This window comes from Coffea arabica, chromosome 2c (genome assembly GCF_036785885.1).
Source record: "Coffea arabica cultivar ET-39 chromosome 2c, Coffea Arabica ET-39 HiFi, whole genome shotgun sequence".
Classification (NCBI taxonomy): domain Eukaryota; kingdom Viridiplantae; phylum Streptophyta; class Magnoliopsida; order Gentianales; family Rubiaceae; genus Coffea; species Coffea arabica.
Window position 1 is genome coordinate 8,297,052 of NC_092312.1, and position 14,523 is coordinate 8,311,574.

At 36.8% G+C, this 14,523-nt stretch overlaps 2 protein-coding genes across 4 annotated transcripts; both read left to right on the top strand.

Moving 5' to 3' along the window:
• The first annotated feature begins 1,185 nt into the window (after nt 1-1,185).
• Nucleotides 1,186-7,172, top strand: LOC113725675 (uncharacterized). 3 transcript variants are annotated; one of them, XM_027248972.2, is made up of 14 exons: nt 1,190-1,573; nt 2,824-2,935; nt 3,105-3,217; nt 3,305-3,427; nt 3,521-3,693; nt 3,860-3,935; nt 5,115-5,201; nt 5,773-5,853; nt 5,956-5,988; nt 6,185-6,238; nt 6,339-6,380; nt 6,475-6,553; nt 6,635-6,705; nt 6,822-7,172. In XM_027248972.2, the coding sequence occupies exons 1-14, from the start codon at nt 1,382-1,384 to the stop codon at nt 6,918-6,920; spliced, it is 1,335 nt and encodes a 444-aa protein (XP_027104773.2). In that variant the 5' UTR covers nt 1,190-1,381; the 3' UTR covers nt 6,921-7,172. The 3 variants fall into 3 exon arrangements, 2 of the variants coding, with proteins under 2 accessions (XP_027104773.2, XP_071930203.1); XM_072074102.1 differs by lacking the exon at nt 1,190-1,573 and adding an exon at nt 2,251-2,722; XR_011838893.1 differs by lacking the exon at nt 6,822-7,172 and having other exon boundaries at nt 1,186-1,573; nt 6,185-6,254; nt 6,635-6,693.
• A 660-nt stretch (nt 7,173-7,832) lies between these two features.
• Nucleotides 7,833-14,359, top strand: LOC113723818 (uncharacterized). Its single transcript, XM_027246787.2, has 14 exons — nt 7,833-8,184; nt 10,966-11,077; nt 11,208-11,320; nt 11,407-11,529; nt 11,613-11,785; nt 11,967-12,042; nt 12,162-12,248; nt 12,771-12,851; nt 12,945-12,977; nt 13,247-13,300; nt 13,402-13,443; nt 13,550-13,628; nt 13,712-13,782; nt 13,874-14,359. Exons 1-14 carry the CDS (start codon nt 7,999-8,001, stop codon nt 13,970-13,972), a joined length of 1,329 nt encoding a protein of 442 aa, XP_027102588.1. The 5' UTR covers nt 7,833-7,998; the 3' UTR covers nt 13,973-14,359.
• Nucleotides 14,360-14,523: the final 164 nt, after the last annotated feature.

Consider the following 14,523-nt stretch of genomic DNA (forward strand, 5'->3'; position numbering starts at 1 on the left):
TCCATTCTTCCCCTGTTAACGGATGGTCGACTTGAAGACCTGGAAAAGGTTAAATGTATTAGATATGGTAGGTCTAGAGTGGGATTGCTGGCTTCATATCTCATGACAGGGTAAATTGCAAGGATCTATTGCCGGTGTGACTCTAGTCACCAGTAGATGGCTCCGTTGACCTCACCTGTGAGGTAGCGCGCAATTTCGCAATTTTGTCCAGACATTATAGGATTCTTCCTCAATTTTTGCTTTGCTGCCTTTTTCATGTCCAGTAAAGGACGCCATTGTCGTGTCCAATTCCTTCTCATGCTTGGTATATGATGAGATACTTCATTGTCTATTCCGCATAGAACAAATAGAGAAACTTCGTTGATAGTGCCATAATTTAACTTTTATTATTTGGTCTCTTTGGACGGACAGGAGTAATTACACGAGAAACAATAAGAGTGTGTTTGATAAAATCGAAGGTTGAAATCTGAAATCTAAAGTCTGAAGTTTGAATTCATTAAGTTATTGAATTGTTAAATGTTAAATCAAATATATTTGAGTGTATATCACATTCAGTGATAAGTGAATAGTTTATCACTTATTTTTGAAAATAAATTTTACCTAGAAAATTCAGTGCTACTTAATTAATTCAAATGTTTAATTTTGATTATTAAACACATTTGAACATATTAACATCTGAATCTATTAAGTTTAAGTGCTGAATTGGACTATCAAACAAGACGTAAGTGTGTTTGGATACTCATTATGTAGAAAAATTATTTATTTTGACACTGTTATATTTTTTTTATAATGTGATATATATATATATATGAGAGAAAAAGATTAAAAATATATTTATTATGTAATTCAAATAATTATTTCATATAATGATATATCCAAACACACATAATATTTTTCCTAGCCAAACAAAAAGAGTTTCGTTGGTTGCATTTTCATCCTTTCATTCATGTAGTCAAGTCCTTTAAAAAAAGGACTTCCAAATACCAAATGCATGATTGTAATTGAGATTTTTTTTTAGACCAACAACTCAGGAAACTTACAGTAATGTAATGAAGAATATCTATCTAATGTTCATAATGACATGTTTTAATTGTACATGCTTAAAAGAAAATTACTTTAGAAGTTCATGGAAATATTTAACCTTGACCACCATTCCATGTCCATAAAAATTAAATAGCAAACGCGAACATGTTTTTCACCTGCAGACGAAAAGTGGCAAATTAACTTGATGCTCCAATTGGCTTATTCTGAGTTGACAGCAACAAACCATCATCCGCAGTTGGCCGGCGGAGCGTATTAATGTTCTTGCTTGTGTGTGTGTGCGTGTGTGTGCGTGAGAGTCATAAGAGCAAGACGAGGGTGTTGAGGAGAGTTGAAAGAAATGGTTGGAATGTGGTGGTGGAAAAACAAGAGAGAGGTGCGACTACTGGTGCACCTACTGCTGCCACTGAGTGTTCACTTTGTAGCCGAAGAGATGACAAAATCGGTTCTTGTGGACGTCACCACTAATGTACTTTGTCCAGGCCAGTCCACATGCCCGGAGGCCATCGACCTCAATGGTCTTCAACAAACCGTAAGAGATTCTCAAGCTGCATGGATAATCTCCCAACCCCTTCTCTGCCAATGCATGTTTTTACTGGTTGTGTAAGGTGGGATTTGTGTGTTTTTTAATTCAAGAAGATGGATAAAGTAAATTCTCGTTTTTTGGTGGGCTGCATTATGCTTTCAAACTGACCAATTGGCACTTTAATCAACTCCATTTACTGCTTTAATGACCTGACATTCTTGATATTTTTGAACTTCATTCATACCAAACTCTTTAGATGGACTCCACCAATGAGAGGCTACGGACTAATTAATCGTGATCAGTTGCTACTAAGGTGGGTCTTTTTGGGGTTAATTCTGCAGTATTCTTGTCTGTTGGAAGTTAAGGCCTGCAAAAGAGTAATAACCCACGAGCTTTTGCAGCTAGTTGGGCGGTTTATGGAAGTTCTGATTTTGACAACAGTCCAGAGGCATTGCATGATGTTGTCCTTTCCATCCTCTAATAACTTCGCAAAGCTAAACAATAAAATTTTTCTATGAAATTCTGGTTCTTACGTGTTTCAATCATGCCAAAATTGGTCAAAGCTTCCTTATGTAATTTTGCTTTAATTAAATTAAAAATTTATTTTTATTGAAGTTCATACTAATAGAAATTCATAATGAGGCGAAATAAATGACCCTTTAAATGGAGGTTTTTTTTTTCGGGTAATTTTCAATGAAGGGTATGTTAATGTCACGGGAAATTTTGGTGGAATCTGAAGGTACGATTAAAATCATGTAGGATTTTTGCAATTTCTAGCATAACTTTCCCCATAGGAAAATTCATCCTCTTTCACCGTTTCTTTGAGTAAAGTTTGAACAATATGATCTCCATTAGTATAGAGGAATTCCACTACGTAATAAATTTCAGGTCTACAATTAGGTTTAGATGAAATGAGGAATTGAATTCTTGATAGTTGATTTTCGAAGACTAACCAACCCCAACCGGGGATAATAACTTAGCTTAATTGGTAAATAACTGGCGACATGTATGAATATTGGCAAACATTGGCTGGTATGAACCAGAAGAGTTAGCTAGGATGGATACTGAAAACAGATGCCGGAAGTAATCTTGGCCTAGTCAAACAGAACTGATAGAATGATGACTATGTGAATGTGGGCACTTTGCACAGATTTGGTATACTGTGTTTACTGTTTGGTTTTCCTTTCTTCCCCTTCTTCTTTTTGTTCTTGAGTGGGATAAGTTTCCTCTTATATACTACGTGTTGTCACAAGTAGACTGTTGGAATCTTCAAGATGGTGGTTCTTCCAGTTCTAGGTCAACTTTCAGATGATTATGGTCGAAAGCCACTCCTCCTTGCAACATTTTCTGCTGATATTCTTCCTTTCGGTACGCACTTCATAAACATTTCTTTCTTTTTTTAGGTGAAGTTAACAACTTTGACATCAACATTTTGTATTCCCTCAAAAGTTTCCTGAATTCGTGGAAATGATAAGGCTTTACTCCAATGTTATTTTTTATCTTGATTCCTACATAAATGTGTCTTGTATTTCTTCAGCTGTGCTCGCAATCAATAAATCAAAGGGGTTTGTGTATGCGTTCTACGTTTTGCGGTTTGTTTCTCTGATCTTCAGTCAAGGAAGTATTTACTGCATTGCTGCTGCTTACCTGGTAACAACTTCATTCAACACCTTTTGGGCACAGATCCTTCTTGCAATTATAATAAAAGTAAAAAGGGCATTTTCTGTTTTCTGACAGGCGGATGTTGTTGATGACAACAAGAAGGCTACAGGTTTTAGCTGGATGATGGGCCTAATTTCTGCATCCCGTGTCCTGGGAAATGTTCTTGCTCGTTTTCTTCCTGGGACTTGTTTTTTTGAGGCATGTTACTGCAATTATCTGAGAGCTATGCGACAATTAATGCTTGCCTAATTTTTGAAGCTACTGTTTCGCAAGTCAATTTTTCCATTTCAGGTTGCAATAGCCCTCCTGATCTTTTGTCCTGTATATATGACACTCTTTCTGGCTGAGACTGTAACTCCAGCTCCAAAGGTTGACCAGTGTCTGCCATACTTCAAGAAGGCGTTTAAGCTTATTCAAGAACAATATGACAATATCAGATATGCTGCGAGTGTGGTTATTAGCAGGTAGATTAACATTTTCTTCTGTAGTTTAACGCCTCAAATGTCCAATACATGCTTTGGTTTATCTTGTGCCTTAGATTGTAGTATTCTTCCTCTCCATGATTTATAGGTGACTGACAGCTGCATACTACAGTTTACGCTTTCTGAACAATTTTCATTTTCTCCTCAGCCCTACACTGAAGTCCGTTTCACTTGCTTTATTCTTCTATGAATTGGGGATGTCTGGCGCCACTAGCACTCTACTGGTATGTTATCTATAATATAAAAGATGAACTCAGCTGCTTGAAGTTCTATTAGATATAGGTGATTCAGTTGGTGTCCAATACTATTCATTTGAAACTTTTTTGCAGCAAAATATCAAACAGTAGGTTTAATATTCAGTTAGCAGGACGAAATTTTGATAATGAAGCAAAAAAATTTGATGGCTTTGCTACGGAATCGCGTATCTTTGCCAATCATAATCTTATGGATGCATCATGGGAAATTTGAACAAAATTCATTGAGTTTACCTCAGTTTCCTGCTAGTTGGTTGAGATTCTTTTTGATTCCATCTTCTGTCCTATTCTAGGCTTGGTTTTGCATTTTACTTTTGGAAAAACCTCTGGCTAAGAGCCCCTTGAACTAGGAAATACCATATATTGCGGAATGTTTGTGCTTAGATTGAAGTCCTCAAGCATCTATTTCGTACTCATGTTTGGAGCATATTGATGAACACGAAAAAGGCAAAACACAAAGGAAACATGAGAAGGCAGTATTAATTGTTCTTGTATATTTATTTCCCATCAACATGGATTATCATTAGCTTAGGGAGATCTCCTTGGTCATCTTTTCTTTCCTGGCAGAAAAGTTCAACAAAGAAATTATGAAAAGCTTTGATAAATGAAAAGGAAAATTCATTGCAGAAGTTCGGTTTCAATGACAGGCATCTTTTTAAGTGATTGTATACTCGCATAGATACATCAATGTGGTAAAGTTTAAGTTGGTTGCTCAAACATAGCAATCAATTGCTTAATTTTGCAATCATATTTAAGTGTATCCTTCATTTGTTAAATTGGTCAATTAATCCTTGATTTCACAACCCCAACTTCATTATTCCCTTGATAGAGGAATTAGACTTATTGATGATCCTTAGAAGTTCAGTACAGGTTTTTGCTATTTATTTGCAAATTTTTGTTTTTTCACTTCTGTGGGTTGAACTTCTCTCTTTTGTGTGGGTTCCTTTTTGTCATCAAGCTACACATAATGACTCTACAGTTATTCTTCCAACCAAGAAATTTTCCCCTTTTTTCGTGACATTTATCTCAAAAGTCAAAACTACTTGAGAGTCATTTTCCATCTAAAATGTTCCTGCTGCGCTGTGTTTAGGTTTGCCTAGCTCCTTTTGGCTTTCCTATCAGTGTATTTAGTTTCTGCTACTTTTGCAGTATTATCTGAAGGCGGCTTTTGGTTTCGACAAAAATCAATTTTCAGAAATTTTGATGGTGGTTGATATAGGTGCAGTCATTTCTCAGGTAATTTACAACCCGTTGCTTTCATTCTATGACATTAACTCCTGAAGCAGTTTTTACTTGGTGACCTGGTCAACCTAGAAATGGATCTGTGTAGCTTAGTAGAATGACAAGCTGAAAATAGCAAGATCCATAGGCACATTAGCTTTTCACTAATTCAACACGTTTAAAAGGGATCTTCTAGAGTTTATTTTTCTTCTTTCGAATCTTACGGATGATTAAATTGTCCATGCAGCTAACAAAAAGTGCATGTACAGTAGATACTTAAGATAACCAAACAGGTCTAAGAAGCAGAAAAAGATATTACTGTGTGGGACATTTAGGTGAACCCTCTCTTTCTCCCTCCTATTCTTGGTCATTCCATCATAGACAGATCTGCATACAAGATATACGTACACGGTACATTGTGTTTTATTCAACATTACTCAGATTCTGTTGTAGCCACGTAAAGTGCATTACTGATTGAGGCTTGAATAGTTTGCTTAACTACCCTCATGATTTTTGCCTTTCAAGTGCCTTGAGTCCTCCACAACTTCTTTACTCACTATTTGCTAAAATTGTACTTCTTCTGTAGTTGCTGGTGCTTCCGATCATCACCCCTTTGGTTGGAGAGAAACTTATCCTTTGTGCAGCGTTACTCTCGAATGCAGTATATGTAAGCTGCCTAGTTAATGCAACACCTGGTTTGCCAAGCTTTTTTATGTTGTAGTGCTTATAACATGGAGTTTGATCTCATAGAGATGCTCTCTATTTACAGGCCTTGCTTTTTGGCTTAGCCTGGGCACCATGGGTAAGAGCAACTCTTCCATACAAAATAAATTGGTAAAAAAATGTACCATTAACGGAGAGAGAGGAGAGTAAAGAAGCACGACTGTTTCATGTTTACTCTGCATTGGTACCGAATTAGCACTACAAACATTACAGCCAAAACTTGAAACTACAATGTCAATGAAAAGTTCTTTACCAGCCATCCATTTGTAATACAGGTAACCTACTTTATTGCTGCTTTCGGAGTTGTTAACGTCCTCGTGAGACCTTCTGTAAGTGACTTTTCCGGTAATATGCAAACGTGTGCAATTGTGCTCTTCAAAATTCGTCATTTCATATGTGCTCCATTTTAACATGTTTGGTCGATTGCAGAGCTTTGCTCTCATATCCAAAGCAGCAAGTTCAACTGATCAGGTGGCTATCTTATTTGAAACATGAAGGAAAGCTTTCAAGTTATTGGAATCGGTAGCTATCTAATTGAATTATTGACTTCGTGTCTTAATCACAGGGAAAGGCACAAGGAATTATTTTAGGCGTCCAGTCATTTTCGAGTTTGTTGTCGCCACTAGCAATGACACCACTAACCAGTAAGTAAGCTACTTTTGCAATCTTTTTCAGATTTTAGAGGATTTTGACTTAGTTGTTTAAGAAATTTTTTGATGCTCTAGACTTGTTCCTGTCAAGAGATGCACCATTCAACTGCAAAGGCTTCAGCTTTGTGTGTGCATCTTTATCTGTGGTATGCCTCTCCACCTCCTTGCTTTCATCTGTCGTCTCTCCTTATGAATTTTAAATCTCCAAATATGAGTGTTAGCGCTTCGGGTCCTAACTCCGGTGCTTGCTTCCTTTTCACAGGCTATTGCACTTTGTTTCGCTTTTATGTTGAAGCCAAATACTTCGAAGAAACCCTTGGAGGTTGATGCAGAACACAATAAAGCACCACTTTTGTCATAGCGTATATATGGTGCCAAGGAGGAGTCGGCATCCTCTGAAGCTGTAGAAGCATCACTCTCGTCATATTGTCTGGTGCTAGTAACCCCATTTAAACTGGTCGGCAAGCCCTTCGATGCTGTGGTCTTTTGCCAACCTAGAGTTGTATCTATGATTTGGTCTCATTCTCATGTAATATGGCCATTGGCCTATTTCTGAATAATGTGTGTGTGTGTGTGTTTCAATCTATAGTTCTGTTATGCTTCATTTGCATTCCTTTCTGAGCGTGATGCCTGATTTGTACTCCGTTCATTGACTGTTTTTCAAGTGATTTCCTGGTCATAATTCACACTAGATTCCTGAAGTGGAAAGGGGGCTTTCTTGATCCTCTTTTTTTTTTCACTTTGCACTTCCTGCCATTTCGTACACAATTGTTTTGCAACATAAAAAAGATAGATTATGGAAAAACATGTTCTTTTTAATAATAATCATCTCTTACCAAATTCAGTTACCATTGTTCTCATGTACTACAAAACAAAGTCAGCATTAAATTGCTGAAAGGTAAACGGGTCTGTATCTTTTGTGACTACCACAGAGTTCGTATAATCAAGAACTGAAATTGCAGAGTTTCTGTTTGTAAGTGGTCCACATATGTATGCCGATTTATCTCTGAATCATGTCAAAGAAATTAAGACCTTAATATAAAACTAGGATTATTATCCAAGCCTCTGATTTAAAGTTGGGCAGGATTAATTAAGACTTCAATTGCCCACGAAAGCCACTTGATGGCACACACGTGACACGACCATCAAGGGTGCGCATCACCCAATGTTGCATGCCTGTTTTCCTTCCATGGGAAGGATTCTGTTGACTGATTCAAAACCAAAGGCACAACCTGGGAAACTCCTACTACTATGAATTAGTATATTAGTAGGGAATATATTAGTAGGGAAGTTCAGCCAAAGCCATTGCTTCTTTTACGTCAGTATCCTTATATTCAACTGCCGGCAGCCCCAGCACTAGCACATAGAACCTTCATCCCTCTGGTTATCTGTTTTAAGGGTCTTTTTTTTTCTGTGTCAGAGGAAAAACCGAAAAAGAAATGGTGGGATGGTGGAAAAACAACAGAGAAGTGAGACTACTGGCGCACCTACTGCTCCCACTCTGTCTTCATTGGACAGCTGAAGAGATGACTCATTCAGTTCTTGTAGATGTAACTACTAATGCTCTTTGTCCAGCCCAATCCACCTGCCCTCAAGCCATCTATCTCAATGGTCTTCAGCAAACCGTAAGAGAATTTTATGCTGCATGAATGGATGAACGAAAGAATGATGATTTCCCCACTCCCCTTTTTATTTCCGTGTGATTTTTTCGTGTGTATCTGTTTCATATACATATATTCTTCATCCATCAGTGGAGGTGTTCATAGGTATTGAAGTGGGATTCTCTCTGTTTTGGAGAAGTCTTTCTTTAATGGGATAATGGTTTGAAATTTACCAGTTTTTCTGAAGTTGAAACTGTCGCTACCAACAGTTAACTTAGATGGTTTAATAACCTCAGATTCTTGACCTTGAATTGTTCAGTAATTCTTTGTAGACTTTCATCTAGAAATTTGAACTATGTTGATAATGGTTACCTATCTGTTTGACATAATGGTATTTCAAAGGTAGCATAAGTGCATAACAACGTCTTCGTTGGACTATCCTATGCTATGCCTGACATATGCTTATTTTTTTTCCATTTCTCACCTTAAAGAACCTTGTTAGTGTACTCTCAATTTTCTTTTGTATCGTTACGCCATTGCCCTCTTGATAATGTTGCCTGATAAAGTTATGGGATAATTGCAGAAACCTCCCCTGAAGTTTTTAATACTAGCACTCACCTCTCTTATGGATTAGAAAATAGCACTGACCGCCCTTGAATTTAAGGTTTGTGTTACAGATTCGGTCCATGCCAGAAAGGTTACCATTAAAAATTTTGAGATGAGGATTTGTACCAAATTTGCCCTTCATGCTACTTGCTAAGTTGTATTAACAAAAGAATGACAAAATATGAAAAGCTATTAAGAATTAGCAAAATTCAAGGAGTGTAAGTGCAATTGAATGAATTTTACCAACGAAACAACGGTGGATACTAACGGCTAGTTAAATGACTATAGATCCAAGTTATTGCAACAAAGTTTATAAAGAATACACGTTACTTTTAAAACTCTCTATTAGTAATATAAATAGCTATTTATAGGAGTAACGCAACTGCTTATGTTGTCAACACTAATCATATACCTAAAAAAAAATATCGCTGAACAATCAGCTAATTAACAGCATACTTATACATCATTAAAAGTTACTGAGCATGAGATAAGTCTAGCTACAAGTAATTAGAAATACATACTAATAAGATAAAGTTGTCTTTAGAAAATGAAAACTGCAGTAAGTGCATTAGAATTACGTACTAAAATTGCTACTGCTGTTGATATTTTCATATTACAAGGTTATAACTGTATTAATGGAAAGAGATGTAGCAACTTGAGAAATAGTTGTGGGCTGAACTAGAGGAGATTTGAAATAGAAATGACTTGAACAGATATATTTATGCAAGTTCTCTTTATACTTACTTTAGTAGAAACTCCATAATGGCTTACTGACTTTCCTCCCTGCAATTTTGTAAAATTACACTTAAATTGACTGGTTCGAAAAACATAATATAGAAACATGTACGCTGTTTTCTCCCCTCAGTTGGCATCATTCCTTAGTTTTGCTTACAATGGCTAATGATACTAAAACTCACAGGTAATCTAATTTAATTAGTCACTCAATTTGTTGACAAAAAATAAATTTTCTTTTCTAAGATTATTTCATTAAGTTTCCGCAATTAGTTAGGGTATAAAAGTAAAATTATATAATTTATTGTTAGTAATAGGTCCAATTTCCTCTTAGGGGAGGTTCGTACAATTTTAGAAATTATAAGGGCGGTGAGTGCAAGTGTTAAAAACCTCAGGGGAGGTTTCTGCAATTATCCCTAAAGTTATTGGTTTCAAGAGAGAGGGTACAGATTATCGGAGAAGTTTTAATACTAATAAACTCACACATGGACCCACCGAGGACAGAGCCACATTTGACAAATTCCTTCGATGGTAGTAAAATTTGACCTTTTGTGGGTTGTTTCTTTAGGATTCCTTTTTTGTTGGAATTGTATAGCACGAGTAATTCAAAACAATGAGTTTTTGCAGCTACTTGGTAGATTCAAAGGTTGTGATTTCAAGAAGAGTTGCATTTGGTCCCTCCATCCCAACAAACCTCCAAATTTCCATTGTTCCAAAATAATGAGAGTTAAATATTTATCTGGCATTTCAAATGGGATCTCTGTTTAAGTCTTGCCAAAATTGGTCGTAGCATTCTGTGAAGTTTACCATTTTAGATTTTCACACATCGGTACATCTTACAGTCAGAGCAGGATAAACTTAATGACACTGGGTGAACGAGCCTATATAGATGACAATTTCAATGAAGGGCATATTTGCGTCGTTTGAAATTTGGTGGGAACATGCAAGATTAGTGCAACTCCTGAATGATTCAGTTCTCATTTATTTTAGGATTTTGCGGGCATAGCTTTTTCAGTAGGAAAATAGTTTTCTTTCACATTTTCCATAAGTGAAATTTGGACTTCGGAAATTTTTGACTTTCCATCGACAGATAGGATAGGAGTAGATTTAGAGTTCAATAAAAGAGAAAAATTAAATTCTCAAACACTGGATTTCCCAAGTCTAGTTTAGCACAATCGGCGAGTAAGAGATAAACATGCAGGAATATCAGCAAAGGCTGGCTAGTATGAAACCAAATGGTTATTTTCTTTCTATGATGAAAATGAAGGATGAAAGTAAAATTGACATGGTCAGCAGCAATATTAGAAATTTACAATGGCTTTGATGGCATGCGAAAAAAAAGTTCATCACTTGCACAATTTTGATACACTTTATTTAGCTTCTGTTTTTCTTTTGATCACCTTCTCCTTTCTTTACTTGAATGGGATAGATTTGCTTGTTAAACTAATTATGTCTTTTCACATATAGACTGTTGGAATCTTCAAAATGGCGGTTCTTCCAGTTTTAGGTCAACTTTCAGATGATCATGGTCGAAAGCCATTTCTTCTTTTTACAGTATCTACTAGCATTTTTCCTTTCAGTAAGTACTGTAAAGTCTGTGTATGGTAATTTCATGTCCTACACTTTTGCACATTCACAATTTTTTACACAAGCACTTGGAATTCACTACCTCTTTCGTACGTAAAGGTTATTATGTTTCGTATTGGCAGCTTTGATCGTCATCAATAAGTCAAAGGGCTTTGTGTATGCTTATTATGTTCTTCGCACAATTAATTTGATCTTTACTCAAGGAAGTATCTACTGCATTACTGCTGCTTACATTGTAAGATCTTTCTTCAACACCTTTTTGAGTACAACTTTTTTAGGGGCTGTGAAGACCTGTAAGTGGCATTTTCTGTTTGCTTGCAGGCAGATGTAGTTGACGACAACACGAAGGCTGCAAGTTTTAGCTGGATGATGGGCCTCTTTTCTACCTCCCATGTCCTGGGAAATGCTCTTGCTCGTTTTCTTCCCGGGGCTTATATTTTTCTGGCATGTCATTACCGCAAAAAGAAACAAGTATTGTTTGCCTAATTTTTCAAAGTGGTATTTGTAAATCAATCTTCCCATTTCAGGTTTCTGTAGTCCTGTTGATCTTTTCTCCTGTTTATATGGCAATCTATCTGTCTGAGACTGTAACACCAGCTCCAAAAGCAGACCAGCGTTTGCCATTTTTTAAGGCGGCGTATAAGATTATTCAAGAGCAATACAACTCAATGAGATATGCAGCTAATGTTGTCACTAGCAGGTAATACAACACATTCAATTTTTGGCTGTGTTTTCTAAGTGTTAAATTCATAATCTTATGTCTCCTAGATTTCTTTAGCACCTATAATTGTGGCTTTGCTTGAAAGTTATAATTTCCAGATGGCTTCCATCAGCATATTATTTTCTATACTTTCTGAAATAAGTTCTTATTTTATCCTTAGCCCAACACTGAAGTGCATTTCACTTGCTTTGTTCTGCTACGAATTGGGGATGTCTGGCGTCAACAGCACCCTACTGGTATGTTTTCTGGAATTTAACAGAGGATGTTAGTTGAGATTCAGTTGCTTGTCCAGTTACTCAATTTGAGGCTTTCAAGTGTATTTTTACTCCCAAATTACTTTCTGCTACTTTTGCAGTATTATCTGAAGGCGGCTTTTGGTTTTGACAAAAATCAATTTTCAGAAATTCTGATGGTGGTTGGAGTGGGTTCGATCATTTCCCAGGTACTGTGTGATACCTGTTTCTTCCATTCTTTGGCATAAATCCCTAAAGGCGGTTCTTACTTTGTGCCCTGGTCAATATGGAAAGTAATCTCTGCAGCTTAGTAGAAAGATGGGCACAAAACAATAATACTGCTGCTCCCTATAACTAGCCACATATAGCTTTTGCACTGATGGAATACGTTCATAAGGGATCTTTAAGGGTTCATTTTTCTTCTTTCAAATTCTGCCGATGATTAAATTGCCAAGGCACACTACCAAGAGAGACGATCAAATGTATCAAGAAGCACAAGAAGCATCTTGACTTGAGTAACATCTAAGTGAATCTTTCAAATCCCTTCAGAAAGATCTGCACAAAATAACTCGATATCCACTGGTTCAGTCACTTCAGTAGTGGCCATATAAACTTCATCTTTGGTTGTTGTGCAAATGATTTGCATAACTAAGCACACAACGTTTGCTTTTAAAGGGGGTTGAATCCTCCACAATTTCTTTACCTTACCATTGGCTTTGTTTTTGCTTCAGTTGTTGGTGCTTCCCATCATAACTCCTTTGGTTGGTGAGCACGTTGTCCTCTGTGCAGCTTGCATTTCGTCTGCAGTATATGTAAGTTGGCTAGTTAAAATATTCACACCTAGTCCTGTTATAGTACTCGCACCATGGATCTTTTTTCTCAGAGAGGTACTTTCTGTTTTACAGGCGTTGCTTTATGGCTTAGCATGGGCTCCATGGGTATGAAACTAATTCTTTACATTCAAATTAGATTGGAAACAGTCTCTTCTGAGAAGAGATAAGAGTGAGAGAGTAAGCATTCTTCTTCCATGTTTACTCTCTATTGGTGCTAAATCAGCACTCCATACGTGAAAGATCCATAATTCCATATGTTAAAGCATGTGTTGTTGTTTGTTTACAACTTACATCACATTGCGGCAGCAGTGTATAGCTGATATTTGAAAGTAGAATGTCCTTGAAACGTTCATCACCAGCCGTTCCAAATACAGGTACCGTACTTCACTGCTTCTTTAGGAGTTGTTAACGTCCTTGTGAAGCCTTCTGTAAGTTTCTGGACTAATAAAATGCAATGCATGCTATTATGCTTTCAAAAACTTCACGATTGTGTCTGTCCTCCAGTTTGATCAGTTTTTGCCTATAACAGAGTTTTGCTCTCATATCAAAAGCGGCAAGTTCAACTGATCAGGTTTGTGAACTAAGTTCTTTATACATATATCTGTTGTTATTATTTCTCTTAACCAGAACTTCGATTAATTAAAAACCTGGAGACTGGCTTCATGCTCTAATCACAGGGAAAGGCACAAGGATTTATTTTAGCCGTGCAGTCTATTGCAATTTTGTTGTCGCCACTAGCGATGACACCACTGACCAGTGAGTTGGCAACTTGGCAGTTTCTTTATCATTGCAGAGGATTCTTTTCTTGATCTTGCTTAACAAATGATTCCATGCGCCAGATTTATTTCTGTCAAAAAATGCACCATTTGACTGCAAGGGTTTCAGCTTCGTATGTGCATCATTTGCTGTGGTAATGCCTCTACACATTCTTGCTTTCTCACCCACCTTGTGAAATTCGATATATCGAACAACCATGTTAATCTGGTGCTTCATTTTGTTAGGCTATTTCACTTTGTTTTGCTTCGATGCTAAAGTCAAATACTTCAAATCAACCCTCCGAGGTTGATGCAGAAAATGCTGAAGCGCCTTTCTTGTCATAGTGTGTGGTGCCAATAAACCTACCAGGTTGGATCAGGATGGCCTCTGAAACTGTGGAAACACCACTCTCGTAAAAAATGGATGGTGCCAGTAACCATATTTAGATTGGTCAGCATGTTTTCTGAAGCTGTGGCATTTCTTTTATCCTGTATGGTAAATATGATGATTAGGCTATTGCCATGTATTAGCCATTTCCCAGAAATGCATTGTTTCTTCTCCTGGCAGATACATAGTTAAATTTTGTTCTTAGTTATATACTTTCCCGAACAGAAAAATTGGGTTTTCGTTGGAAAATTGCTGTATATTGCTGCCATATTTTAGACGGCAATTCTGCATCCAGATTAGAATATGTAGAAAGATGGTCACAAGTGTTTCAAGATTGCTGAAAACGTGTGGTTTTTGTAATTGGTAAGGCTGTTACTGAACTTTATGCCATAATAAGAAAACTTTAACTAGCCGAGGAAAAGAAAAAGGAATACTTGCATTCTAACTTTCTCAGACTACAACTTACTCGAATTTTATTGCCGACGTGAGGAGGACCTGTCAATGGATA